Below are 27425 nucleotides of genomic sequence, written 5' to 3' on the forward strand. Positions count from 1 at the left end.
GTGCTGTGCTGAAATTAAATACAATCCTATTTCATAAAAACCTGTGGTCACTCAGGGACATCAGTTTCAGTCTGCTTGAGAGGCATGTGTGCCCGATCCAAAACCAAAACAAAAGTGTGATCTGACTGTTGAACTCATCAACAAGGCTGGAGACCAGAAAGGACGGGCAGCATGTATATTTCTCTGCATGAAATCTCCTGGTAATGTTTGCATGCAAAGCGGACCTCAGCTGCTGGGGCAGAAGTCTCGGCAGCAATGTTGCAAGAAGCTCCCAGAATCCAAGGCAGACTTCTTCAGATGTTCATTGCCAGGTTGATAAACTAATACAGGAAGAAAGATCAAATTTACAATAAATTATTGCAGGCCTTTCTCCCTTCCTCTCCCTTTCTCCTAATGGAAGAGAGATGTTCAAAAGCAGTGCCTTCACTCTGAACCCCCCACTGCTTACTTGACTTTTGTGTCCTGCCTTAGGAGAGACCTGAGCCAGCATTTGCTTTTGTGCTTGGAGGGAAGGAGGCAGAGCTCTCCAAGCACTAGATGCTGATAACAGCAGTGATTTTATCTGCATCCCAGCAGTCCACACAGGCTCCCACATACACTCTGCCAGGGAATTCATTCTGCCTTGCCCCAGGAAGCTTTGGGTTAGTGCAAAATGAGAGACAACGCACATATGCAACAAGGAGACAAAGAGAGCACAAGAAAATAAGAAGCCTGTGCTGAGCAGTGTGAGAAGCAGATGATGGACATACACAGGAGAGGCTGATTTGATCCCGGGGGGACAAATCAGGGACAGTGAATCGCTGCTGGTTCCCCTTTCCCCCATCAAGAGCAGGCACCTGAGGAAGGAAAAAACAGAGAATCTAGAAAGGGGGATGGGAAGTTGTCAATACACCAGAGGGCAAGGAAGGAAGGAAATAGCATGGAGGAGAGGCAATCAGTGCATGCACTGTAAAATCCCAGCCCTGCTGAATCCTGCAGGTGCCCCCTCCACTCTCACAGCCATAGATGTCACCTGAAGTGTCATGCAGAAATACTCCAGTTCTTACAAGCGGACAAAGCTCTAGAGAAGCCCCATCATTTTGTCAGCGTTTCTGAAGCTGTGCTCATACCTCGCCTATATTCAGGTTAATGAACTCCTTGTTTTTCACACTCAGTGCTTGGAATACTCCTGAAATGAAAAACAGGACAGCAGTGCTATAAATACACCTCATTCATATTCATACATGAGCTCCCCATCCCACAGTGGGTGGCCGTGCCAAGGAGAGGGAGGGCCTGGTGCAAAGGCGGATCACTTCGGATTGCTCGGTGGTGGTAGCTGCTCTGACAAAGCAAAGTCCTTGCAAGAGGCAATGTCTGGCTGACTTAAGGCTTTTCTGCAAGTCTCACTTCAGGACTCGGCTGGAAGAGGGTGCCCTGGGTGTGCTGAACAGTAGGATTCGGATGATACTCCAAAATGAAGCCAAGCAATTTGCCTTTCTTTATATATCTTGTTTAACTTTTCCCTCTCGGTAGTTTACTACTTCTGTTGTCACAGATCAAACCAGAAAGTGAAGAGAAGAACAAAACAAACCAAAAAATCAGCGAAGAAAGTTGATTTTGCTTCTCATAGAGTTGCATTTGATTAGAATTTGGAGCCACACTAATGAACCCTTCAGCTTTTATCCAGCCATTTTACTTATCTCTACTACTGCTGCTCTGGAACGAGAGTGAACCTGCGCACAAATGAACTGACACCTAGGGTGCCTTGAGCTATAGGGCACCATATCTTCAGCCAAAAGCAAAGTTATGTAAAATGTACAGGAGATAACTGTTCACGTGTATGCCAATTATCCCTTTGCATTAGGCACAAGCAATATTTGAACCTTGAACTTCTGTGATCCCAAATTAAGCTCATGGGTGAGCCACAAGAAACTAACATAACACGGACTTTGCCAGCATTCTTCACATGCCTTCTATGTTGCTGCAGAGTTTATGAAGCAGGCTCTTTTCACATGGGGAAATTTTCCATTAGCAGCAGAACATTTTTCACTTTACAGGAGAAAAGCCACCCTAAAAGCAAATGCTAAATGCAGCTCCTTTCTGTTAGCCATGTACACACTTGACCTCAGATATTGTGCAATATGCTCAACAGTAGCCGAAAGTGAAACATTTTTTTTTTTCAAAGGAGAAGAAATTCCAGAGGAAGAAGATACTCACGACTTGCATTCTCTAAGCGAATTAAGCAGTTCAGAAAATCATCAAATTCAATCTGGAGCTGTTCGTCAGAGTATCGGAGGACAACCAGTTGCAGCAGGTAGTTGTTGAGCTGGTATCCTTCCCAATGACACAGGCACAAAGGAAAAGTGAGCAACCTTGTAGGCCGGGGAAGAATCTGCAGACCTCTACCAACTAGTCTTGAAAACCAGTTAATGGGAGGATACTCTGTGGCACACACCCATCCAGAAAACAATCTGGCCACAAAGTTCTTTAAGCTTGCAATGAATAAAAAACTCTGAACAAGAAATTTTGCAGTCACTGCAGTGTCTAGCCCATGCACTTTTTGGTGTATGAGGGACCATTCTGTATCCTTGAAATTTGGAGGGATTTCTGCAAAACTGGGAGCTTTAATGAAAAGAATTTGTGATGAAATACAAATGCACTGACTGCTCTGTATAACAAACAGCTCGCTCACTGTTCCTCTGACCCTTGAGTAGAGACAGACTCTGAAGTGGTTTGTTTCAGGGTCTAAACCTGCACATGTGCAGCCCTGTTGTAACAGAGTTCAATAAAAATGTAAACATTCTCTGACTGCCCTGCAGTGCTGGGGATATCTGGGGCAAAATTGGTCCCCTTAACGTCCTCTCTAGGTGCCCAAGTCCTCTCTGGGGTTTAGAACTCCCCTCTTTTCAGGGGTACCTGGCCTGCATAATTGGTTGCAGCCGCCTTCACCCACAGACGATCTGCCCAAAAGCTTTCCCAGATAAAATGCGATGCTTGTCTTACCTGCAGCTTTAAGAGCGCTGCGAAGCTCATAGGAGGACATGGAGCCAGATTTATCAAAGTCAAATTGAAGAAAGATATTCTGTTATGAAAGGAGCACATGAAAAGCTCAGTATTTGCATACAAAAGGGAGCGCAGATATGGCATAGAAAGGCAAGGGGTTTATCTCTGTGTAACGTAAGCATTTAAGAAAGCTGGCAAGACTTTAGTCTAGATACAGTCTGATTTTATAACTCGAGGAGCAAATCTGGGTCCCAATTCTCTTTGTCATATGAATAGGTTGTTGTGAAACTTAAACGTACTGCCAAACCCAAGCATTAAAAAATAATGAGTTGGTTTTCATAAAATGTTCCATGATTTCTTAAAAAGTGATTTTATCTGGGAAGGATGTATTGTTCTTTGTCTTTTAGCTCTTAACTGACACGTTCTCTTAATCTCTTTTTCTGTTTATCTGTATAATTCTGAAGACTAGAGACAAATCGTTTAACAAGAAGTTAAGATTGTCACTTACTCATTTTCTTCTAGGTATAAAAGATCTAAACAGCAACATTCATGATACAACCAAAAGAACTGGTACAAATGGTTTGAATTTTGACCTAATTATTAAGTAATTATTAAACTGGAGTTAAATTCCATCATTTTAATGAGACAACAAACACAAGCCTCCCTTGGAATATGAGTGATTTAGAGCTGTCATCACATCCAGCTTCAAATTTTCCAGCAAATATACATGCAAAGCTTCCTACAGGATACAAGGATCTCTCAAGCCCCCCTTGTTAAAAAACAGTGTGTCCTTTGTTAAAAGCGATGTGACATTATTACCCAGAAAAAGTGTTTGCCATTTCTGGTGGACTAGACATGAAACAGAGAACTGCGTATTTTGAATGCTTGGAGAAAGCATCGATTCAGAAGAAACTATTAATGACCATGAGGAAACAATTATGATGTCTTTATTTGACTATTCAGTCTGTGGCCTGATTCTACAAGCTTACTTATTCTTACTGCCATGGAAATGTGTTTAAAATTAGAATCAACACTTTCCCAGGCTTCAGTACAGTGGACTCCTGAGAAATCAATAATGGAAATGCAATGACTTAGGAAATGATTGTTTCCTACTAGTCATGAATCATCAGTTTCTTCTTCCGTACAACAGCAGTAATGGAAACTCCTTTAAGTTTTATTTTGATTGGCTTGCTTATTAGTGCCCATTACATTTTTTATCCCAAACGTAGTTGATTTGCTTACAAAAATCTCTGTTATTTCCAGAAAACCATTATGGTTTAGCATCACGGAAAGCTAAGAATGTCTTTGACTATCCAAAACAAGCCCCCACACTTTTAAAACAGTTGTTTTGAGTTAGAACTCATGGCTTATAAACACTCCTGTCTCCATTTTTGTCTGCGCATACAGAGTAAACTATGCAGGAAATAGCTAATGAAATGGAGAAACAAATACAATGAATAATGTCACCTACTATCCATTTCTTCATTTTTTCCCAGAAAATTTTGAACTCATTAAATTCCAGTTTCCCGTTGCCACTAGTCTGGTAATCTGAATCAAGGAAAAGGATTTGTTATATGAGAGTCCAAATTCTGTCTGAATTACTCAGCACTGTTCCTTTAAGCAGAAAATGTGAAGTTGCCTGGAAAGCCTATGGTGCCACTGAAACCAATACTGGGATGGCTCATAAGGTGCAGTCATGGCTGTGGCTGTGCTACTTGGGGAACATTATGTGATATAAAAACACAGCTGAGCAATACAGGCTCCACAGGAGAAAGACAAATTGTTCTAAGGCAAGAAGAGCTTTGGTTGTAAATGGGATATAAATGATTCAGAGAATTAAATTACCTAATTCAAACAAATTGCTACTGTACTCGAAGGAGTTAGTCAACCAGTGTGCTATTCAGTATTTTTATCTAGAGACCACGCTTTGTTGCAATGGCTCTATCAAAAATTAATGGGAGTGGTGGGGTGAGGTTGGCAAAGTCTGGTCTTCATGGCCTGAAAAAAAGGTCTGTATAGCGGGTCTGAGAGGCAGCGACTAGATTTGCCTGGCCTGCCCTGAAGTGTGAGGGTCTTCATACCTGTTTTACTGAGTTACTGATGTCACCCAAGCACAGCTCACTTGCAGGACGGGGCACTTGCTCTGGAACGCTGAGCAAGGAATGGGCCCATTTGCCTTCTCCTTTCCTTCTCCCTTGCCAGGACAAAACTTGTGCTCAGATGGACGCTAGCTCCGTCAGCATTCACAAAGGTCAAAACGTGCCAAGTGGGGTCTAGCTAATGCCTGCCATTACTGAAGCACCTACACTGTTGGCATTTGGAGGGCACCCACAGATCCCATGCTGCAAAAAGTTTGTCTTTTTACCCAGCCAGATTCTTCTTCCTGGGGTCATGTAGAACTTTGCCCTCGCTCCATGCCACTGCATGGTGACTGTAGCCAGGGAATTCAGTGGCATGTGACACGGCAGGGACTCTGCCAGTGTTGACCTGGGTTTGCATTCATGTCATTTTGCTCCTCCATTGTGCTCCAAATACCATGTCCAGAGTGAGATGGTTGTGTTTGCATTCCTTGTGCTTCCAAAGCAGAGGAAGAGATGTCTCCCCATTTATTCAAAACTATGCAGAGATTTGCTTGGAAGCATTGCAAATCATGGAAACTATTTAGTTATATCCTAAATAGTAAACCTAGGACTGCTGCCATGCTCCTGGGTCAAGTGCACACCCTGGCTCTGTCCCAATACCATGTAAGGATGAGACGAGAACATGGACCAGCTCCCTCCTGAAGCTTGGTATTTAAGGGAGGAAATTTAGGACTGGTCCTCTGTTTCTTATTGCATATGCATGGTGACTGATCTGCACTGAATTTTAATGCTGTGGACATAGCTTTAACAGGGTACAGTTTTGTCTGGTTTGGTTTTCTGTTAGAAATGTTTGAGAGGATGTTACCTCTGTCATGGGCTGGAACAACAAAAGCAAAAGATAAGAGCTTCTAAGCTGAACAAGCAAGATGTAAACCAAATATTAGATACTTGCCTTGTTAGGACTGTACCTGTTATGTCTCACGTGTAACAAAATTGTCTATCAGGAAAGCACACCGCAAAAAATAGCTCTACCTGAGCAGAAGCCATGCTAAGCAAACTCAACAGGCACCAGAACATTGCAAAGGATGAATCTGGTGGAGGAGTACCCAGGGCTGTGATTCATCTCACCTAATGTCTGAGCAGCCATTTAGCATCCCTCACAGTTAGGTGCATCCAGGATGATAATTATACCACCCTTTTCACTATCTACAAAGGAAGTCTAGAAAGCCAGATTAGATGTAGACACCTACACCACAAATGCCTAAATTTGGACAGACAACTCTCGCCCACCTGTCTGCTTCCTGGAGTTCCAGGATCTAGCTGAAAGACCAGATTTTCCAGCTTTTAGTCTGCTTGTCAAAATAACCACAGCTTTGATATCAGTAATTTTCAACACTCTGCTGAACCTTAATTTCTGACCCTGTCTGGTGAATTTAACCCTCCAGACAACAGACCTTTCTTGACCTATCTCTTCTAGACCTTTTTCAAATAAAGCACAGCTTGAAAAATGCACTGTTCTATACAGAAGTAATCTGAGAATTACTTTTAAAAGTGGTCAGCATTAAAGCATCTACCTTTAAGTCTGCAGCAGAAAAAGGTCTGTCTTGAAGCTCCTAACCCTAAATTTCTAGAATGAAAATCATGATACAACTTCCGTATAATCTTTTTCTTTGGGTAATGTTTTGGCACGACATTACCACATTCAACTCTGGTGGTTGCTATGACAGGTTCCAATGCTATGGACAATTACATTCACTATTCACTTAGCCTCACGAGCACGTATTTGAAAGGATACATCCATAAGAGAAATGATATTTCGGCATGAAATGAGACTTAAGTTCTTGAATTTGATGTTCTTTGCTGAAAAAAAGACAATAATAAGAAAGAAGTCATTGGGTAAATCTGCCTTTTATAAACTGAAAGTAGAAAACTGGTTTTCATAAGCAGAGATAGCTGGCTCTTATTCCTCGTAGGAGGACCTGTATGGTGGAAGATGAAGACAGCCCTTACTATAGAGAAGTCACAGTCCAGATTGTGGACTGAAGTATTTACTGAAGTATTTACTGAAAAGTAAATAAAAGAAGTATTTACTGAAGATCTGACAGGAAATACTGTCCTTGTTTTGTGTATGAGGAGATGAGGTTCAGAGGACACCAGGTTTCCCATTATACAAAGGGTCTGTAGCAGGGTGATGAACCACATTCAGGTCTTACAAGTCTCAGCCCAGCACCTGTCTTTCCACAGCAGAGCAGCAGTGCAATGGAGAGCTGGTCTCACTGAGCTGGCATGGATCATGCTGGAGGCAGGGCAAGCTCGTGGTTAGATCATGGACGCTTTCCTGGATCTGCACTGGCTGGCTGGAGGACACCAGGCAGGAGTCATAACACAGCTTTTATTTTTCCACCTGTAAGCGAATTTAATGGCAGCTTTTATAAAGTTCTTTACTGCCCTTAACTTAGAGCACTTACTTTTTTGTAATACAGCATTCAGAACATATTTGAGTTCTTCCGCAGCTATCTCCATGTCCTAAAGTAAAAAAAAAAAAACAACCAAAAAAAAAACCCCGCAGCATCTGTTACTTGAATGCTTCTTTAATCAGACATAAGAAAAACCACAGAAAGCACAAACATCACCCATCTGTACTTTATTGCAACTCAGGAAAAGAGAACCATACAAAACCCCCAAAAAGGCTAAACACTAAAGGGCTGGCGAAATACAAAAGTGCTGCTGTGCGTAAGACTGTCTGAAGGAGAACTTAAACAGTAACCATTGATTCAAGGAAAAGTAAACTGCAGCTGGACACCGAACCAGGTAGGCTTCCCTAGAGCCTGAGCTCTAGCTTTGGTCCACCTGCTTGCTCACCGGGGACTGCCCTCTTCTGCATCTAGACACAAGGCGTGGTGACATCTGGTGCCCAAAGAACACACTACAACTACGCATTCTCCTCCCCAAACGCGTCATTTTCATTTCACCTGGCCCTGGGTGGGAGCAGAAGTGTGTCCCCTCTTTCTACACCTTGCTGTGGCCCACAAGGGTTTTTCACTCACCTTTCCTGAAATCTGCTCAAACAGTGCCTGGAACAGCTTTTCTTCTTCCGTTTCTTGTGGGCTTGGGCTTGGGTTTAGAGGCTGCAATATCAACACGTAAGTCATTGTAAGAATTGTAAAACATGACATTTCTCCTGCACATAGCCCCTGAGTGCATCAGGGGACTACAGTACCTCTTAAAATAAGGATACACATGCTCTCGAACACTGCTAGACCTGAGGCCTCCCAACCATCTAGCTGTCTGAGGGGAGCCTCACCTCCTCATTTCCTTCACCCATGGGATTGTGTGGTGTGCCATTGTCCTGGCTATGTCAAAACCAAGAGCACCCATCCTGGAAAACACCACTGCTCTCATCCCACCCCTGCACCACTCTGCTTCCCCAGGCCATGCACAACCACAGCTCTACAGAGCTCATTCTAGTGGCATCGTCCAGGGACCTCTCTCCCTTCTTGAGAGCACCAGCCAGAGGTGGGTGCACATTGGCACATCACTCAGCGCCATCCTGAGCCTGGATGCACTTTTGGCTGGCTGCCAGCTCAGTGCCTCAGTGCCCTCACAAGGGTGTAGAGTCCAGGCTTCAGTCTACACTGATGAGCAGAGAGATGCAACGGTGTAGAGCCACTGCTATAGTTAGGATGACCATGTGAACAGAGAGCAGCTCTTGGGCCAAAAAAATGGGGGAAAAGAAGGCAACAGCACAGCACAGGAAGCAGAGAATTGAGCTTCGTTTTCTCTACCCACAGAAGAGCCAACATGGGTGCTATTTAGTGCACTGTCACCAAAGTGGCACTGGTGACACTGCTTGGCCACTCACACTTTTTTTTGGCCGTATATATGTTCCTCACTTCCTTCTGCACAAGTTTGGATGCAGTCCCTTGATGGTACTGGGACAGGGGAACAGATTTACCTTGCTACTGAACATGGCCCTGGGATCCCAGGAATGGAGATGCACTTGTTAGCTGGTCCTCGGAGGAGAGCTTTCGGTAAAGAGTGACACATGAGAACCTGGCTTAACTTGTTTCCATGGGAAGGCACACCACAATTAATGGCTTATTTGCAGGGATACACTTAAACAGGAGCTGACTCAGATTCAGCTGCAATTACTGCTCAGCAGGCAGACCAGGACATTCAGAAACAAAAAGAATTTAATCATTTCAGTAGGCACACATATGTATCAAGCATTCCTTCCTAAGCCCTGAGGATACTGCTAAGCAAAATAAGGATATTTGTATGCAAAACGAATGTAGGTCTGTGGACATTCTTTTGCCTCTTATTTTTTCATAATAAATAAAATTCTAAAAGGTATGAATGGCCGTGTGCCTCCCAGGTGCTAACGGCTGGGCTTTCAGCCCACCCATGGTGGCTGATAGCCACCTCTGGTGCTGGCTGATGCCGACTGCCTTGAAGCAAGTGCAGAAGCATAGCAATTATGATTTTGATACAGCTCTTTTACCATATTCAGCAGAACTGACTGCTTCAGTCACATACACAAAGCTGGCAATTGTGTAACATTCCTGTGAAATGAACGTGTTTTAGCCAAAGACAGTAAAAGCAGTGTGTGCTGGCTTCTGCTGAGCTATTTTCTTGCTATTTTAACTCTGTGGACTTACCTCAGGGAGATCAATGGCAACGTTTTCATCTAGATCCCTGGAGAAAACAAAACCTTATTCGGTATCTGAAGATATACAACATCTGCCTAGGGTGAAAGTTTGCTTATTACATTTTCCAGAGGTGAATGATAAAACTGCATTTTTTACTGAACAGTTTAAGTTTAGATAAAATTCATCAGACAATCAGATATTTGCACTGTTTAAATTTTGGTATAAGCCCTTAAAGCAGTCTTTAAGCAGGACTCAGGGAGGGCATAGCTGTGCATGCTGTCTGCTCAGGAATTAATTTCATTCTTTATTCATTGTGAACTCACTTTTTCCTCAATACCCTTTTTTAAGATAAATTTGTCATTTGGATAAACTTTGGGAGGAAACAAACACTGCCGCATTCACAGATTCCTGAACAGTACCAGGCAGCTAGCAACTTTTCCTTGTCAAGCTTCCACCAGATTCACCATGGCAAGCCCTGTTTCCTCAGGTTTAGCAAAAATGGGCAAATGCAAAAGCAAGCCATCAGGAGCTTTCCCTGCCAGGGCTCTGCTGTAGGGACGGGTGCCCAGCAGCCAAACTGTCCGCAGCAGCCACAGCCCCATGCATAGGTGAGTACCAGGGCTCACTGCTGACTTACTCGGTGATGGCCTTCTTCTCAGAGAAAATCCTCAGGCAGAAATCTGCCTCCTGGTGTGGCTCAAATGTGGTCGGAACAAGAATGTAATCTCCTGGCGGCAGCTTGAATCGGTTAGATACTTCCCTTAAGTTAATGTAGGTTTTGCTCCTGGCCTTGGAGGGGTGGTACCTGAAGAAGTCTTTGCCCAAGTGTCCGTCTCTGCCAGGGTTCTAAGAGTGGAAACAAAGGCAGCATTGCACTGTCTGGGGTGTGCTGGGGGCCATGCTTGCCCCTTTCCCAGTCACAGAGCCAAAGTCTGCCTGGCACAAACCTCTCCCCTGGCTGTGACCCTGACTCTGATCCGTTCACCCAGGTGCTCACAGCAACCTAGCTCCCACCTTATGGCAAGGACCTATTGCTGGTGGTCCTTTCCTGCCCATAAGGCAGTCTAAGAGGACGCTAGAACATTGTCTTGCTGCTTAAACATTCCTCACCATTATATATCACCGTCTCAGACAGGGTGTCACAGAGCAGTGACAACAGATTTGCCAATCCCAGCCTCGCTCAGGGTCAGGCACTCCTGTGTGTGATGCACCCCAAGAGGCTCATAAGGAGCAACACCCCCTCTCGGGGAGCCAGGCAATGGATGACAGAATCATGGGACTGAGGAGTCTGTCCTGATAACCCATGGCCCTGTAGGGACTCCTAAATCCTCCTCTGAGAGGGCTCCATGCCGACCACATCAAAATTCTCCATGGAGCTCAATGCAACTGAGATTATTTTAAGAGCAAGGGCTCTAAAACCACATGATGACTGACAGGGGTACAAACTCAGAGAAAGATGCTAATACTGATAGTGTGGCTACTGCACTGTAAAAGTAATAAAGTACCTCATAAATAGAGTAGCCAATGGTTAGCATTTCAGCACCAAGCTTCTTGAGTTTACGGCGATCCTTTTGCATCAGTGCTGCTATGAATGTGCAGTCATCTTGTCCATCGTCTTTCTCTGTCAAATGTAGCTTGATTTGTGGATTTGTCCAGAAAGTCTCTGCCAATGTAAAGAACACCAAAGAGTTTATTTCCTCAGAATAATAATACCACCACCACTACTACTAATAAAAAAAAAAAAAAAAGAAGACAAAAAGGACAATTGAGCTGAGGTTTTGCTCAAATTTAGTTTTTCCATTAGCTGTCATGCTTCTTTCCACTAAGCTGTGCAGAAAACAAGCCAAATCCCAAAGTCCTTCATGGAACTAGGTGTAGAAAAGATTTTAGGGCTGATACTTTATTAAGTTACCATGGTTTAAATAAAGTTGTCAGATGGGATTTTGTTAAAAGTACATAGCTACAATGATCTCATAGTGCTGGTGCCAGACCGGAGTAACACAGTTCAGATCCATGTCACTACTTCGGAGCCACATAAACATGCTGGCTGAACTGGATTTTTGTCTCATTTTACACTTACTGCTGCAGTTTCAGTGAGTTATTTGGAGCTAGTCCTGATCATGCAAATGTAAATGAGAGGCAAATCAGATCCAACAAACTTGAGAGCAAAGAAAGCAGCTTTTTTACCGCAAAGCCTCAAGTCGGACCATATGAACGTTTTTCCTTTTGGCTGGTTCCTGCTAGCTGAGACTCAGCTGGCCTGGCCTGCACCCACAATTCTGGCTATGGGGTAACAGGAGAGGTGGCTGAGGGTGGGTAAAGACTTCAGTGCCTGCTTCTCATTTTCAAAGCAGCGTGTCTTTACCTAGAAAATTTCTACATCCTCCTGCAGTGGATCCCCGGACCCAGCTCCCTTGGTGGATGGTCACCTCCCACTTGTGGGCAGTGCTGTCTTCCAGGGCATCCGGAGTCAGGTTGCAGATCTCAACTTTATCAAAATGCACTTTGAAGTCTTCAAATTTCATCCTGAGTGAAAAGACGTGGGAAGGAACAAGCAGTCATTCACTCCAGTGAAGGTTGTCCAGCAGAAGTCTTTACTCCCCAGAGTCCTAGGGCCAGATCACCAGCTCACGTGGGTCTGAATAGTTTCAGTGACCATGGACAAGTGCCAAAGTGCACCAGGGGAGAAGCTAGCTCTTGCTCACCGTGGTGTAAAACACAAGCAACCTTATTGTCTGGGTCTCCTTCTGATATCTTTTACACCTTTCTTTTTATACTACAACTGTTGATTTTATTCAATCTCGGTTGAGTATAAGATGGAAAGAAGCGACACTGGCACAAAGCCTATGGTGAAAAGAGTTACTTCACCAACACCATCCTGGCCTTAATGGCTGCATCTATATTGCTGAAGAGCCACCAAAGGATGGCAGACATCTGTGCAGGAGCTAAGTCTGCTTACAAATCAGCAGTGTGTTCCATGCCAGCCGCGTGCCAGCAGTACAGGGGACATATGGTGATGGATTAGCCAAGCCATGGCATGGTTAATCTGTCCACACTGCAGTTAAAGTCCCATTTGGGCCTCTGCTAAGGTGCCTAGGCTCAAATTGCTCACCCTCCCCTCCTTCATGGGTGCCTGGAACCTCGTCCTAGCAAAAACATACACCAAACACAAGAGCTAAAAATTGTGTTCCAACTTGAGTGGTGGCTCCAACCTGCCCTTGAAGGTGGTATAGAAACTTCAGCCTGCTACTGTGTCACATAGATTGCGCTATATATATTTTATATCCAAGGTGGATACATATACATGGCCATGGGAAGGAGGAAGCAAATGCCACAATATGGGTGGTTTTGAGCTGCTAGGCTGGGCTGGTTGAAATTAGCTTGCTCAGCGTGCCAAGAAGCAGATAAGCAATGTGATTTTGTCCAGCAAGTAAAAGGGCAAAGAGATACCAACAGCCCTGCTAGCCAAGGAGCCTGGTGTTCAGGACTGAGCAAACAGCCAAGCGAAGGGACAGTCACAGCCAGGCACCACTGGGCATGGTGTGCAGCCTTGGGCAAAAGAAAAGAGCAGGGAAGCTCTCTAAGAGAAAGCAGCTTGCAAGGTGGGCGCTGCAAGGACGGGAGGCCTGTATGCTCTAAGACTGAGGGTAGCCTTCATAGGCAGAACTTCCCTCTGTAAAAGAGTAGAGGTATTAGACCTTCCTGAGGGCGATCTAGCACCCAGGTGTGTCCTCTGCTCTCAATCACTATCTGCAAGAGCCCCTCTCTCTCCACGGACCATAGAAAAAATGTACAGAAATGGATCTTCTCCCTAACACTAACTTCTATAACTATCCTTTTCCTCCAGTGTCTGATGCTTAGCAACAAAATGGAGTAGCAGGAGAGCAAAATCTCTCCAAGACCACACATTTATCTGTGGCAGTGGCAGCAGATAGGACCCAGCTAGTCCTCAGGGTAGTTAACTAAACACAGCTAGCTCCATTTTTCTGCTGCATAAATAATAGATGTCTGTGGTGGTCTTAATTTACACTTGCTATGAGCCATTTTACAACTTGTTCTCAGTGTGGGAAGAAACAGCAGGGTTTGATTTCCTGAGCCCTATCCTCTTTCTTGTTGGCTATTCCCACATGCTGCTAACCCTAGGCACGGCTGATTCTCACTTTGATGCTCAGTACACTAGAGCAGGTGCAGCACAGCAAAATCTATCTCCAAGTGGCTTGGTTTCCTGGCCACACTATGCAATTTTGGGCTCTTTGGAAACATACTGCCAAGCTGATGAAGGAGTTGCACTTTATAGATCAGATTTGGCTCCTAAGAGGTAAAACACCTGGTCTGACTTCCCTAGGACTGTACTGGATTTGTACTGGTGAAGGGAAGAGAAGACTGTGACCCTCTGATTTTGGGAGGGAAGGGACTAAAGTGAGTGAGAAGCTGGTTTCTTAGCCAATAGCAGCATGACTTCTTCACATTGAGTAGAAGCATCTGGACCAGACTGAACGACTAATATGTAGCCAACATATCTTTGGTGTAATTAATGAGGTCAACCAGCCTTCAGCATATCGTCATGAAGATTTTCTTCAGTTCTCAGAAATTCAAAGAGCAAAAGGGACAAAAGGTCTTATTAGATGACGTTTCTGACCTTGGCTGCCTTATCCCATGTTGTCCTCTACAGTTGTGTTGCCTTTTTGCATTGACTGAAGACACTCTGATGTTATGACACCTGTCTTGCTTTAAATGTTTCATAGTTTTTGATCTGATTTCCCTTGCTGATGAAGTCTAACACAATACACGAGAACAAACAGGTATATGTCTACTTTCTTCTCTTTCATTTAACAGAAATGAGCCTGTGTAGGAGAAATGACCATTGCTTTGTGTGCAGTCAGCACGTGGAATGAGCTGGGTCCAACACCTGCAGCACAGTTAAAGAAGTTGTTCATGAGTGCATAGTAGGTTTCTTAGGCTGTCTTTCAGCTTCCAGACAGCCCAAAGGGCTCGGTGACTGTAAAACTGAAGTCTACTTCAGTAAAAACTGGTTGTGTTCAACAAGGAGAGGAGCCCCATTGCACCTTATGTTATTTGCTAATCCCAAAGATAATAATGCATGTCATTGAGATCATGTTTTGAACCCTTGAAGACCTAATTACTTTGCTGCTCACTATTTCTAGCAGCAGAATTCAAAGCACCTCATAAAGATTACCCAAGCTTTCCAGGGAGGCAAGCCAAGTGCTGAATAGACCAGCCGAAGGTCCTCAGCTGCAGAAGCAGGAATATACCTCATTTGCCATCTCCTCAGCTAAATTGCATCAGCAAGAACCACAGTAGGAGCAAACTGAAAGCTGGAGAGAAGCAGCTGTGTTCATCTTTTTCCTCATCTGACCTTTTTAATGTCTTTAGGGATACATCACATTATTGCACATGTAAAGTCTGTATGTGAAGCCTGATGGGGAAACCATCAAGGTGTGGCTTACAAGGGGGCAAAGAGGCAAACACTCCTTAGAGAAATACACAGAAGTCAAAAGGTGTTAGGAGAAATAAGTCTGATGGACTGGGTGGAGGGTTTAGCTGGTATCAAACTTGCCTGGCTGGTTTTGGAAGCATTTCTTTCCTTATGCATATGATTTTTGTCCACTTAACCCCTTCAGCAGAAATTTCAGTCCCAATGGCTTTTGTTTCTGCTCTGAATGGCTGAGATGCTGGATGAGGAAAGCCAACATTTGTCTGGATATTCCCAACTTCATTAATTTTTATTGGCCTTCCAAGGACTTACTTGTCAGCTCAGCTCTGTTGGACAGATGACTTTTTAATCAATTTCACTGCTCCTTTGATGCCTAGTTGCACACTTGTACCTCCATTACACAGTCAGGATTTAAGTCATGCCCTGGTATTGAGAGACTTAATGGAGTTACTTGGGTTTCAGGTAAAGTCTTTGCCTCCTTTTCATTCACCCCACAAGCTCCAGCTGTAGCCAGGTCAAAACCAGACAAAACCAAAAAACAAACAAACCAACCAACCAAAAAACCAAACCAAAAAAGCTTTTTGGAAAAACTGGAAATGCCCTACTGCATTTGCAATGTCAGTAGGAAAATAACTCAAAATATCCTATGTAAAAATACTTAAGAAATAGATCAGCTATTGGATATACTTCCCTCCAAAGTTATCAAAGTTTAGGGTAAATCATTTTATGGAGCAATGTGCTGCATTGTCTATCTCAAATCACATTTCAGGCCTAAAGCTGAACTTTGGTTTAACTTCCGGGAAAAATCTAGAATAGCTCCACTGCATAAGTCTCTAGATTTACCTCTGTGTAAAAGAGATGAGCATCTGGCCCTAGAAAATGTGACTAGACACATTGTCAGTAGTGCACAGCACCATTGATACGGGGGGGAATCATGTGCAAGTCAGCCATCTGCTCTGTCTGAGATTGTGAATTTGGCATGAAGAACACTTCACACTTCTAAAGCAATTTCCACCGCATTTTCTTTTTCCCATTTAATTTCATTTTTTCTTGAAATTTTCCATCATTTCACACAGATCCTGGTGTTCTTTTACTTTCCATAACAAGTACCACTGCTTCTCGGGATGTCCTTCCCTTCCATTGTATGCCTAGCATCAACCTTGAAGGCATTTCATAGGTGATACAGAAGATACATCGCTCCCTTCTGTAGAGCCTCCCTTGGTTCATGGCAAGGATTTAAAGGGTGTTACCTTCATGGCAGACACACAGTATTTGAAATATGTTTATTCCATTAACTAAGCTGACTTTTAAAATACCTTTTGTTATTAAAATAGACATGGGCACAAATGAAACACATAGAAAACCAAATGAGCATTCTACCTGATCTCTCCTGAGCAGAAACAGAGCATTTCCTCACACAGACTTCTTCCTTATTGCTCGTTTTGGCCACCTGCACCTTGATTTCTGACTAAAGCCACACACTTTAAAAACCTGTGGCTTACCAGAACTCTCCATCATCCAGTGCTGTCTGAGATAGGCGTCTCTGCTCTGACAGGCTGACTGAATGCCACTCTGGAGAGCTGCAAGAAAACAAAACCAGGTTTTACTACAGGTATGTGGTGATTAATTTTCTCTGGCTCAGAATGACTGGCTGGGCACAGCAACAGGCTGTTCTCCTTCCAGTTGTGGTTTATTTGAGTGGCTCACACAAACACAGATGTGTTTAAGAGGTTTTGTGAATCCTGCTATCACTCATGGTCACAGACACCCAACTAACGTAGCTGGAAGCAGGACCAGGCCAAAGATCCCAAAGCTGCTCTGTAGTCCTGTGTGAGTTATTGCCTGCGTTCGGAGCTGGGACTGTTGTCAGTTGTTGGGACTGGGCATAATAGGGTTATTGGTAAACCTCAAGATTTTGGTAGGTCACATCCCTCCTTAAATCTGTTCTCCATCTGTAGCACCATCTCCCTTTTTATGTTTGTCAGTAATTTATGGCCAGATGTTCCTTCAAAATCGAGTCAATGGGAACCAAATAGACTCTTTCCCCTGTACAGAGAGATTTACTGGAGTAACTGGGGTTCCAGGTAAAGTCTTTGCCTCCTGTCATTAACCCCTACAACTCCAGAGGTAGCAGATCAAAACCAAACAAAAGTCTGATACAGCTTTTTGGAACAGCTAGAAATGCCCTACTGTATTTCCAATTTGACATAAACTGGGAGTAGCAGGCACCTTGTGTTGAGCTTTGTAATTACAGGAACCATTGTGAAACGGCAACAGATTCCTGTGTTGACCTGTGAGCCCCTCTGCATCTTGAGTTCCAGGAAACCTCCCAGGTGCAGAATCGGAGCTCTGCTTTGCAGCGACAGCCTTCCCAATGAACAGCACAAATTGACACATGCCTGTCCTGATCTCAACCTCTCAATTTTTTTTTAGATTTAATCACTCATTATATATGCCAATTATCCCTATTTTCTTTTTCAAGATAACAAAAGATTATAGCTGATGTGGAAATATTTCATTTATTCCTGAGTCATGTTAAGGATGGGGACTCATAGCAGTCCTACAGATGGCTGTGTCTCAACAGTTTTAAAGGGACAGGCCGGTTACAGCTCCTCTCTTCTACATCTGTGTGAATTAAAAAAAACCCTAACTTAGTAGAAGAAAGTGAAACAAAAATGAAGCCCTGAATATCTGCAAAAATATATTGAGAAGTGTAGGGGGAGGGGGGGAAGGGAATGCAGTGTTGTTTTTTACTATGTAATTTCTTTTTCTTTTGTATTATTTGTTCTTTGTTTACCTTCAGTAGTAAAACCAGACTGGTTTTCAGACCAACCCTGTTGTGGTTTTGGGTCCTTCCACAACTTTAGTGGGTACCACATGAAGAGGGTCTCATTTAATGTTCATATATAACCTGTAAGGTTTCTGCCTATTCCTGACATGTTTAGTAACCCAGAACAATAAATGCAACTAGAGGCTCATAAACTACTTACAGGGGGTAATACAATATCAGTTTCCAGCTTATCTGCAGTAGGTGTAGTATGAATGTTGTTACAAGCACTACAGCAACAGGCTTGCAAAAAAATAAACAAATAATCATCCCAAATGTCTAATTTCTCCTAAAAACTTATCTAAACTTGTCTAAAACTTATCCCATTTATATTAATGCAAAATTTCTGCTACTGCCAAATTTTGGGGGCTAAATTTGCAATGTCCCCATAGTTGAGCAGCTTTGAAAATACTGAGAGTGCCATGTTAGTATGGTAGTAATACTGCTAGATATGTGCAAACCCTTGATTTAATTTTCTGTGGAATAGCTGGGGCTACAGAAAGCTAGCTGCGCAGCAGCAGCTGGGATTTGGCCTTCACAAGGCCAGTGTGTATGGGACAGCACACGCACTTGTCACTCCAAGGGCCATTCCACTCCACATTTCCCCAGGGGTTCCTTATCCTTATGAGCTGCACTTGCCGGCCCCGATAGCTCACCTGGGGAAAAACAAAATAAAGAAAATACCAAATGTCAATAGCTAGGGAGCAGGACTTCTCAGTCTGCAGAGGCTGGACCAGCTAGTGTTAACAGCTGGGCGAAAGGTGCAGACTGCTACAGGAGATGTGGGAGGGAAGGATGGATGGGAATTTGGATAATTCCAGTAGAATAACACCCCATGTCACCTGAGGGTGGGGGGCACTCCCTTATCTTTTCCCCCAGGTCTCTCCTTGCCCCACACTGCTGAACATACCTCACTGATGCCAGTCACAGAGTAAGCGTGGCCCTTTATAAGGCCAAAGGGGGTTTTGGCTTCTGACTCTGCAGCACTGCTGGTCTGAAAATGGGAAAAAAAGTGTGAATCTGAGTGAGACAGCAAGTGGTGCCACCTGGTCCCTTCCAAGCATCAGGTGGGAGGTCAGTGGCTAACCAGTACTATGAAAAGGGAACTTGTCTGTCTGCTCAATACAGTGATGGGGCAATGTGATGTCCTTTGAGGACAGAACAGGATTTATTATTTTTTTTTTAAACATTGTCCACTTAGAGGGAAAATAATATAGTTTCAGACTGAAATACAACATCACAGGGGCAGAGAAGGTATCAACATCATCTACGTTTCTGGGATCTCAGTCTTAACTCCCATGCAAATGTAGTTCATGTCAGCTAAGAAGTGGGAAAAGGTGCTCTCGGACTGAGATCAAGTGTTGATATGGTCTCGTTTCTTTTAAGAAGACACTGATGGAGCAACGATGGCAGTAAGGGGTCCCATCAGCCAGCTGAGTATCATACTCCCTCTATAGTTCAAGAAATATTTAATTAGTTTTTGCAAGCAGCAGAAGCTCATCAGGAGAGAAAGGGAAACTCAAATCAGGAAACAAAAACACTGAACCCCAAAGCTGAGGGCACAGTCTTGAGTAAAAGAGTTCATGGAAAAGCTTTGCTTTCAGACAAGCAAGCAATTGGTTTGAGATGAGAGGTCTCCCTCAGCCTGGCCAAATGTTCGATGATGGGGGTCTTGAGCAGACCCCAGCTTGGGCACTTCCTTTGCCTTTGTTACAAGTGCCTGAAAGGGAAATTAAACATTTTGTGCTTGGTGGGAGTTTTCATTTGCTCTGAAGCCTTTTTCTGCAGCTGCTCATTCTGGTGGAGAAACCTGGCACACTTTTGATTCTGAACTGCCTTTCCCGCTGAGCACAGTCACCAAGGAACAGCAGCAGGGCTTTCGCTCTTGCTGTTGAGCAGCTCAGGTGTTTTTCACCAGAAAGCCAAAGATGGCTCCTTTTACCCTGGGTCAGACACACTGGCAGAGCAGTTTAAGTAACCTATGCAGGTGCTCCCCACCAGCAACATTTTGTCTGGGAAAGCTGAAGGTTTTAGTCTCTGGAGGGATAAACCTGACATACCTTAATCCCTAGCCCCTGTCTACAAATAAATGTGTTGATCCTGAAAACTGTCTTGAGTCCCCCAAGTCCCCACAGGTGTTGTTACAGAATTCAGGGCTGAAAAACAACAATTTTATAGTCTCTGGAACCAGTAAGTCCTCAAGAAGCTATGGCCATTTTTAATGCTAAGTGACCAAATAAGTCAGGAAATACAGCTCACTCACTGAGTGCTCATACTCATATCGTCATTGCCTTAAATACAATGGCTGTCAACTGCTGAAAAGTGATGAATATTTTTCTTTTCTTTTTAAGAACGGTATGAAGGACTACGTTAATATTACGTATTTATCAGTTCATAGCTATTATTTGCAGAGTTAAGAGCATATCCATTTACTCGTTATTAATTTAATCAGCCTTTAAAAGCAGCTTTTTTAAAATGCAGAAACCACAAAACTAAACTGAGAAATCCAGACCCCAGTTCTTACTTACGTCAATAGAGCAGCCCACCATTGAGCACCTTTTCAGAGCTTTCTCTAGGATTTCATAGAAGTTGTCAGGAGCCTTTTTGACCTCGTACATTTCTCCTACACCCCCAGTGAAATCTTCCATGGCTTCTATTGTACTGCCTCCTTTCAGAGCCTCGTAGCTGCCGTTCAGCCTGGAAAAGACATGCGGATGTGAGATGTGCTTTCAAAACTTTGAAGGCACCCATGCTTGAGAGCTTTCTCACATGGGTGTAAAATTGCAGCAACGGCACTGAAATCAAAAGAAGTACCCCAGAATGTACCCAGGATATATGGGAGGACCATTGGGATTACTCTGCTTTCCTTGTTAACTGAATTTTTAATTCATTCATTTCTCCATATCCTTAAAGCCTGAGGCTTTTTTTTCTTTAGTGCCAGTTGTCAGGCTGGCAAGGACCGAGTATCACTGTCAGTGATTTGCTACCTGCCAAATAATTTAAAAATGATTTAAAAATACAGTTAGCCAAAACTATCAATTGAAGTCTCAACAGAAAAATGGCAGGATTCAGGCTTTGATCCAACTCTGTTGCTGTTAGCTGGGCTTGTATCTAATGATGTGCTGGAAGTCGGACCAGAGATAGATGTAACATCTTTAGATTAGGGCAGCAGCAAATGCAAAAAAAACCCACCACCACCAAGAAAAAATACTGGATAACAGCCGTTCACTCGAGTTGTGAATACTGTATGTACAAATAGCAAATTATGTATGCGCAGTGTGACTTACTTGGCATAGGCTTTCTCTAGTAAGGCACTCCAAAATTCGTTGCGTTCAGCTGAGTGCAGGAAAACCAACCGGCCTTTGAAGGTGGGTAATCGGTCATCGATCACGACATCCAGCCACTCGTTGTGCTGCCAAAACTATTTAGAAAGGATGGGGCGTGAATTTGCTGACAGCATGTCATTTCCTAGGCATAAGACTCTGGTGTCCCAGCACTTCTAATCCTAAATTAGTGACAATCATAGGCCAGATTAGAAGTCATATGTAAATCATCTGTTCCCACTATACAATGCTAGGCTGCTCCGAAGGAAGGGAAGAAGAAAAAGTCTTTTCTTATCTTAAGAAAGACTAAGGCTTAAAGTGTAGAGCTGTACTGTAGCTCCTTGTCTGGATAACATCTCTCATATATCCACACAAGTAGTCACCACATGATTCAAGACACCTTTAAGATACACACATTCAGATCCTAGTCCGACTCCTTTAAGGCTTTATATCCTAAGTGAGGCTTGTGTGCCCAGGAAAATTAGAAATTAGTTATAAATCCATATATCTCTTCACAGAGTAGAAGTGGCTATGTGCATGCCTGTGGAAGGCTGACATAACCCTCTAGGTTGCTTCTCAAAACAGAAACAACAGTGTAAACTCGGTAATCCCTGTTTTTCCAATGTCTCCTCTGCAAGGACTGGCAACCCCACTGAAAAATAGTCCGTGACATGTAATGACAGAAATATGCTCATGCTGTTCCAGAAGTTTATCTTACCTGGAAGTGAAATATTCCGGCATAATCTGGCCCAAAATCTTGATCCAGTGGCACCACTCTTGCTAGTGTTTTTTCATTCAGCGTGAGAGAAGCTATGGCTGCCAATAGCCAGCAGTCACCTGTGAATTGAGAAGGGGGAAAAATCCCTCATTTTCTTTTCTTCAGGAGGAGAAGGTGGTGGTGTAGGGGGCAGAGGAGTTGTTATGGCAGTTAGCTGCCACCCGTTTTGAAATCCAAGGCAGCTCCTGTGCCCCCAGGAAGCATGTCCCTTTCCTGGCCAGAGCAGACTGTGCTGCAGTTTGGAGGTACTGGTAGACAAAAGGCTCCCTTGGGCTCACAGTACCTTCAAGTGGAGATCCTTCCCTGATCTTGAATCCCACGGCACCAGGATGGTCCCTGGCACAGGTGGGAGGATGCTACCAAAGAAGTGAGGGCTGGCGGTACGTCCAGCTTCACTGCTCCCACCAGTTCAGGAGGGGCAACATCCCCTCGTATGAGGATATTCCTGCTGCTCCTCACAGGGTATGGGCATTAATGCATCCACCCGGGGGAATCACTCACCAAGATCCCCTTGGCAAATGTCAGTTTTTGTGGCTCCTCCAAGGATAAACTTGGGGTCTTTGACAATGTCCTGTGAGAGTAGGAGACATGCAGAAATGGTTTAGAATGTGCCAGAAAAATACCACCATCACTCTGAGCCCAGACTTGCAGCACAGTGTGTGCTACATTAGCTATATTATCCTGCAACAGTGTAGCCACCACAAAAACACTAGGTGGGGAATCCTTGCTAATTAATTACGGTTGTAGAGCAATTATAAAATCAACTCTACTCATTTTTTTTTAATTAGTTAGCTGTTAATGAAAGGCTGGCATTCTTTATTCATCTGTAGGCAATTGTTAAAATATCATGGCACAACCTGGTCCAAAATCTCAATGTTAGATTACAACCCTGGTTAATTCTTTTTTATTATTTTTGTTTGTTTGTTTTCCTGAAATTATTAGAAAAACTAAAATTGGCAATTTACCTTTAAATGCATTATTAAGCCTTTTATTTACCTGTACCATAATACTTGCAGCATATCATGTCTGACAATCATAGGACCATTTCCTCCTCAAATAAGCAAACAACAAAGGTAGACTCCAGCCTTGTTTGTTTTACAGTTAATTTCTAAGAGGAGGTAACAGTACCCACCCTTGTGTTCTCAGAGGCCGGAGGGACTGGTGCTCGTGGTGGCATTAAAACAATCCTCAAGCATCCATTTGCATGTTTTAGTTCAATTACTAACACCACAGCTGGATAGAAAAATTACAGTGGTAAGCCAATAAATGTGGCAGGAATTCCTCTCTCTTTTCTCCCCTTTCCTGTGAACTGTAGATTGAATTTAACTGTTTGAACTGAATAGAAAAAGGAGGAGGGTATCTAATATATCACTAGAGGTATATGCCTGTAGTTGATCAGCCTGACCTGGTAGTTAGTGCAGGTCCTATGGCATGAAGCAGACCCTTCTGCCTAAGCAGTAGAAACTTGGAAAAAAATTTAAAAAACCCCAAACCTAAAGTGGGGTGGAGAGGGAAATAGAATAACACATTTAGTCATTTAACCCCTGCATCTGCTTAGAAGGAAACGGAGTTGCTTTTGGTTCATATCACCGCATTTTGTGAGGCCATCAGGGAAGGATATTGATAGTGGTGGCCGGCTTCTTGCACTTACTGCTGAAGCATCTGCTGCTGGCCACTGCTGGAGCCAGGACACTCTCTGTAAAGAACCAGCTCTGCTCCTGCAACGCTCACCCTGCAGAGGCAATAATCAGGAGGAAGCTGGTTTGCCTATTTTTTGTTTGCCTTTGCTGGGGAGGAAGCAGTGGCCACGTTGTGCCTTAGCCACAGGTGCCCTGGGGAGGAGGTACTGCAGCACTGTGTGCCCCTGGTTCGTGGAGCAAAGGGAAATCAAACAGCAGCTCCTCCTGCTTGTTAAATACACTCAGTCTTGTAGGGACTGGACGTGAACAATAAAAAACACAGATCATTGCCTTTAGACATTAATATAACAACAGCTGATAAAGTAGCTGATCTTTAATAATATGCCTTTTTTTAGCACCATTGCTCCTGGGAAACAGAATTCTTGTGGCAAGGACTGTATTTAGCTGTTTCCAAGAAACTCTGTGTGTTAGCAAGGGACAAGATAAAAAAACCTTTCCACTGATGTGGGCCTGAACATTAGATTCATGGCTCATTGCTTATTGCACAGCTCTACAACTGACATATGGAAAAACATCTTCAATCTCCTATGTGTAAAGAAAACAAATAATAATTTTAGAAAAATCAATGAAAAGGATTGAAAGGATTTTGAGTGGACCTGTGCCATATTCCCTGCTACACGTAAGAAAACTGTTCTGCAGTTTTTAAGTGGATGTTAGAAAAATATTAATTTTAAAGGAATTTTCAGACTGGATGGTATGATAATGTGTATCAGGGCTTTCATCATATTAAAAGACAAACCCCAGAGGTGGATCTTGCATACACACACAGCATTCAGTAATTCAAGGATTTGCCTGCACAAGGATATTACTTAGAATTAAGGATGCGCAGCCCTCAGAGAGATGATTCTCCTGATGCTACATCAAAGCTGTGTTTCTTTAGTCTCAAAAGAAAACAAATTGCTTCCCCTGTGCCTCTCATATTGGTAGGGGGGGTACGTGGAGACCTAAGGCAGGCTGAGGCTGTTCAGATGGCCTCATTCCTGTGATTACATTTCTCTGTCTGGTTCCAGCATACAGTACCTGTCATACCAGTTGCCAGTGGTTGTCCATATTAAGAGAATTTCCTTCTTACCTCCTTCTGTAGACCATAGACTCATTTGGCATTGGTAAAACACATTTGTCTTTCCTCTTTTTTCTTTTTTTCTTTCATTCTTCAACTTATATGTCTAACTTTCCCAGATACTGAGTTGTTAAATTTATCCCAGGAGCTGAATTTAGATATAAATTAAGAAGGGAAGGCAAAAGGGGAAATACAATGACAAAAGGGTCTTCAGATTATTCTAAAATTTTAATAAGGTACAGTTCCAAAGGTTTAATTTGTAATGAAAGGAATGGCTAGACAAAATCACTAAATATCTTTTTTGAATCTTAGAGCACTTAAGATTTATGTAGGAAGAGCTACTCATCTGGTGTGGATCCACGTAGCTCACGTTGCAGTGGGAAATTTACAGATTAGGGCTAGCTGAGGGTCTCATTCACACTGCATACAAACGTGTATACATTGCAGGTATATGCATGTCAAAATAACGAGAAAGCCTTCTCTGCTCTCATGAATAAAGGTAAAACTCTTAACAGAGTGTAAATCTGAAGACTAATATTATTTGGCCCTGCATGTATTGTGCTACACTACATCCAAGCTATTGTAAAATAGAGACAGTAAAAGCCAGTCACCGTGAAAAGCGCTTTGAACACAGGTACCCTACACAGAGGCTGTGCTCTTGGGCTCGCCCTCTCTGGCACCACGACTTTGCTAGCTGAGCCACAGCAGCTAACCTGGCACACACTCCAGGCCTGTATCCCACTGGCAAAGTAAAATGTTCACTTGAAATGGTGTTACAGTGCCTCTGTTTTGCTGCTGTTCCTGATGGGTGACAGAGATGAAACTGATTTAGCTTAAGTGCTGAGGAGCCAGAGAAAAGCATAACTAAACCCCTGTCCTTACACACCCTCTCAGCCTCCCCTGAGCTTTATTTCTCATTCTGCAGCTCACAATAGTTCACCTTCTTGCATGGTGGGAACTGGAGTGTAAAGAAAAGCAGATACTATTTCAGGTAACTTACTCATCCTGGAAATGCTTCCAGTTCAGTGTACAAAGTTCCTGAAGAAGACTGTGACAACTATGACAGACAGAACTGCTCTCCGCTGTCCCTGGGTACCACACACAAGCTCTCAGCTGCTCCTGGTCACATTTTGCAGTGAAGTTTAACTATTGTGAAGCCCCAAATGGAAAACAAGACAGACTAGCACCTAATGGCTGCCAAAGGAAAACCATTCTTTCTGATTTAGTGTCACAGGCACTTGCATTTTTCATGCCCCGCCACACCAAAAGCATCTCAGCCCCAGAGCTCCATGCTGTGCTGGGGGGCAGCCCCACAGCCCACCCGGCTTTTGGGGCACAGGTAGGCAAGGCAGGCAACGCTGCCTATGGGGGCTGCACATACCATGTGTAGGGATCTCTTATTTTTTCATAGCTGAAACTTGTCCAAGAGTAGTAGATTTAATTCTGCTCTGTAGTGGCACTATGTTAATTATCAGTCGCTGAGGCATTTGAATGCCTATCAATGTGGATTAAGTTAAGCCAAAAGCTTATTTTGTTCTTTTTCTTCCTTGGTATCAGTGTCACCAAAGGAAAGTGCTCTACTAAGGGAGAAGCTTTCAGACTATGAAGAAAAAGAGAATAAACATCAGTCACTGGCAAAGAAATAAATGTAGACACAAGTTTTCTTTGGCTAGTAGTTACAGAGTTAAGTGAGGAGAAGGAACCTGGAGCGATGTTGGGTTTGTGATCTGAGAGCATGTGACTAGTGAAGCTTCAGGCTCTTGCTGTGTTATTAATGATTGTTATGCAAGATGCATTAAGAGATACTCATCAAGCCCTTGGCTACTGCTGAATAGCTCAATAACCATGGCATGTATTTGTAATCTCTCAGTGTTTCACCATGGAAGCAAGCAAGTATAAGAGTCTCAGACTCTAGAAGTTAAAAGGTTTGATTTTTTTTAAGTTTAACCTTAATTATTAATTTCGTACATTCAACAACACTTGACTCTTACATAGCTAGAACATCATTGTAATGCATTTGATCCTTAATTCCTCGCATGTGCTCTTACTTTCATCTTAGCGTTGCTTTTGTTTGGCAATAACATAACAGAGAAGGCTGATTACAGGTTGTTTATGCATGTACATAAATACATATGCATGAAGTGTGCCTATACAACAAGCTACATCCGAAAAATGGGGTGAAGCCTTCCAACCCTTTTTGTCCCACAGCTTGAGCTCTTTGTGGGTGGTGGGAAGGGTCTCCTCCTGCGCTTGGTCTCTGTCTCCATGAACACGCCATGCGTTTGATGTGATCCCAAAGCGCAGCGGTGTCTGGCTTTTGGTAGGATGGAAGGAGAGAATGCAGCGGCATACTCACCCCGGGCCTTTTCCAGATGAAGGGGACAGGTGTCCTTTCGCTGAAGAAGAGAGAGGAGTTGCAGGCGGGGAAGTCGGGGTCCTCAAAGAGGACGCCCCTGTGCAGGCACTCCTGCTTCAGCTCCTCGTAGGTCTTCCCCGAGCTGTGGGTGGTGCGTGCAGCCCCGGGCAGTGCCGGTGGCCTTGGCTTCGAGTCCTGGTACACGTAGGGCATG

The 27425-nt window shown here is 43.5% G+C and overlaps 1 protein-coding gene across 3 annotated transcripts; it reads right to left on the reverse strand.

The window, feature by feature from the left end:
* CAPN9 (calpain 9) lies at nucleotides 1-27425 on the reverse strand. Of its 3 annotated transcripts, XM_055714132.1 has the most exons (20): nucleotides 27212-27425; nucleotides 22597-22666; nucleotides 22036-22154; nucleotides 21282-21415; nucleotides 20523-20691; nucleotides 18905-18988; nucleotides 18565-18650; nucleotides 16670-16747; nucleotides 12078-12238; nucleotides 11218-11375; nucleotides 10350-10558; nucleotides 9722-9758; nucleotides 8111-8191; nucleotides 7532-7589; nucleotides 6859-6923; nucleotides 4454-4522; nucleotides 2983-3061; nucleotides 2197-2313; nucleotides 1110-1168; nucleotides 1-320 (listed from the first exon to the last, which is right to left on the reverse strand). In XM_055714132.1, the coding sequence occupies exons 1-20, from the start codon at nucleotides 27422-27424 to the stop codon at nucleotides 294-296; spliced, it is 2073 nt and encodes a 690-aa protein (XP_055570107.1). In that variant the 5' UTR covers nucleotide 27425; the 3' UTR covers nucleotides 1-293. The 3 variants fall into 3 exon arrangements, with proteins under 3 accessions (XP_055570107.1, XP_055570108.1, XP_055570109.1); XM_055714133.1 differs by lacking the exon at nucleotides 16670-16747; XM_055714134.1 differs by lacking the exons at nucleotides 22036-22154; nucleotides 22597-22666.

The sequence above is a fragment of the Falco cherrug genome, chromosome 6 (genome assembly GCF_023634085.1).
Source record: "Falco cherrug isolate bFalChe1 chromosome 6, bFalChe1.pri, whole genome shotgun sequence".
NCBI lineage: Eukaryota > Metazoa > Chordata > Aves > Falconiformes > Falconidae > Falco > Falco cherrug.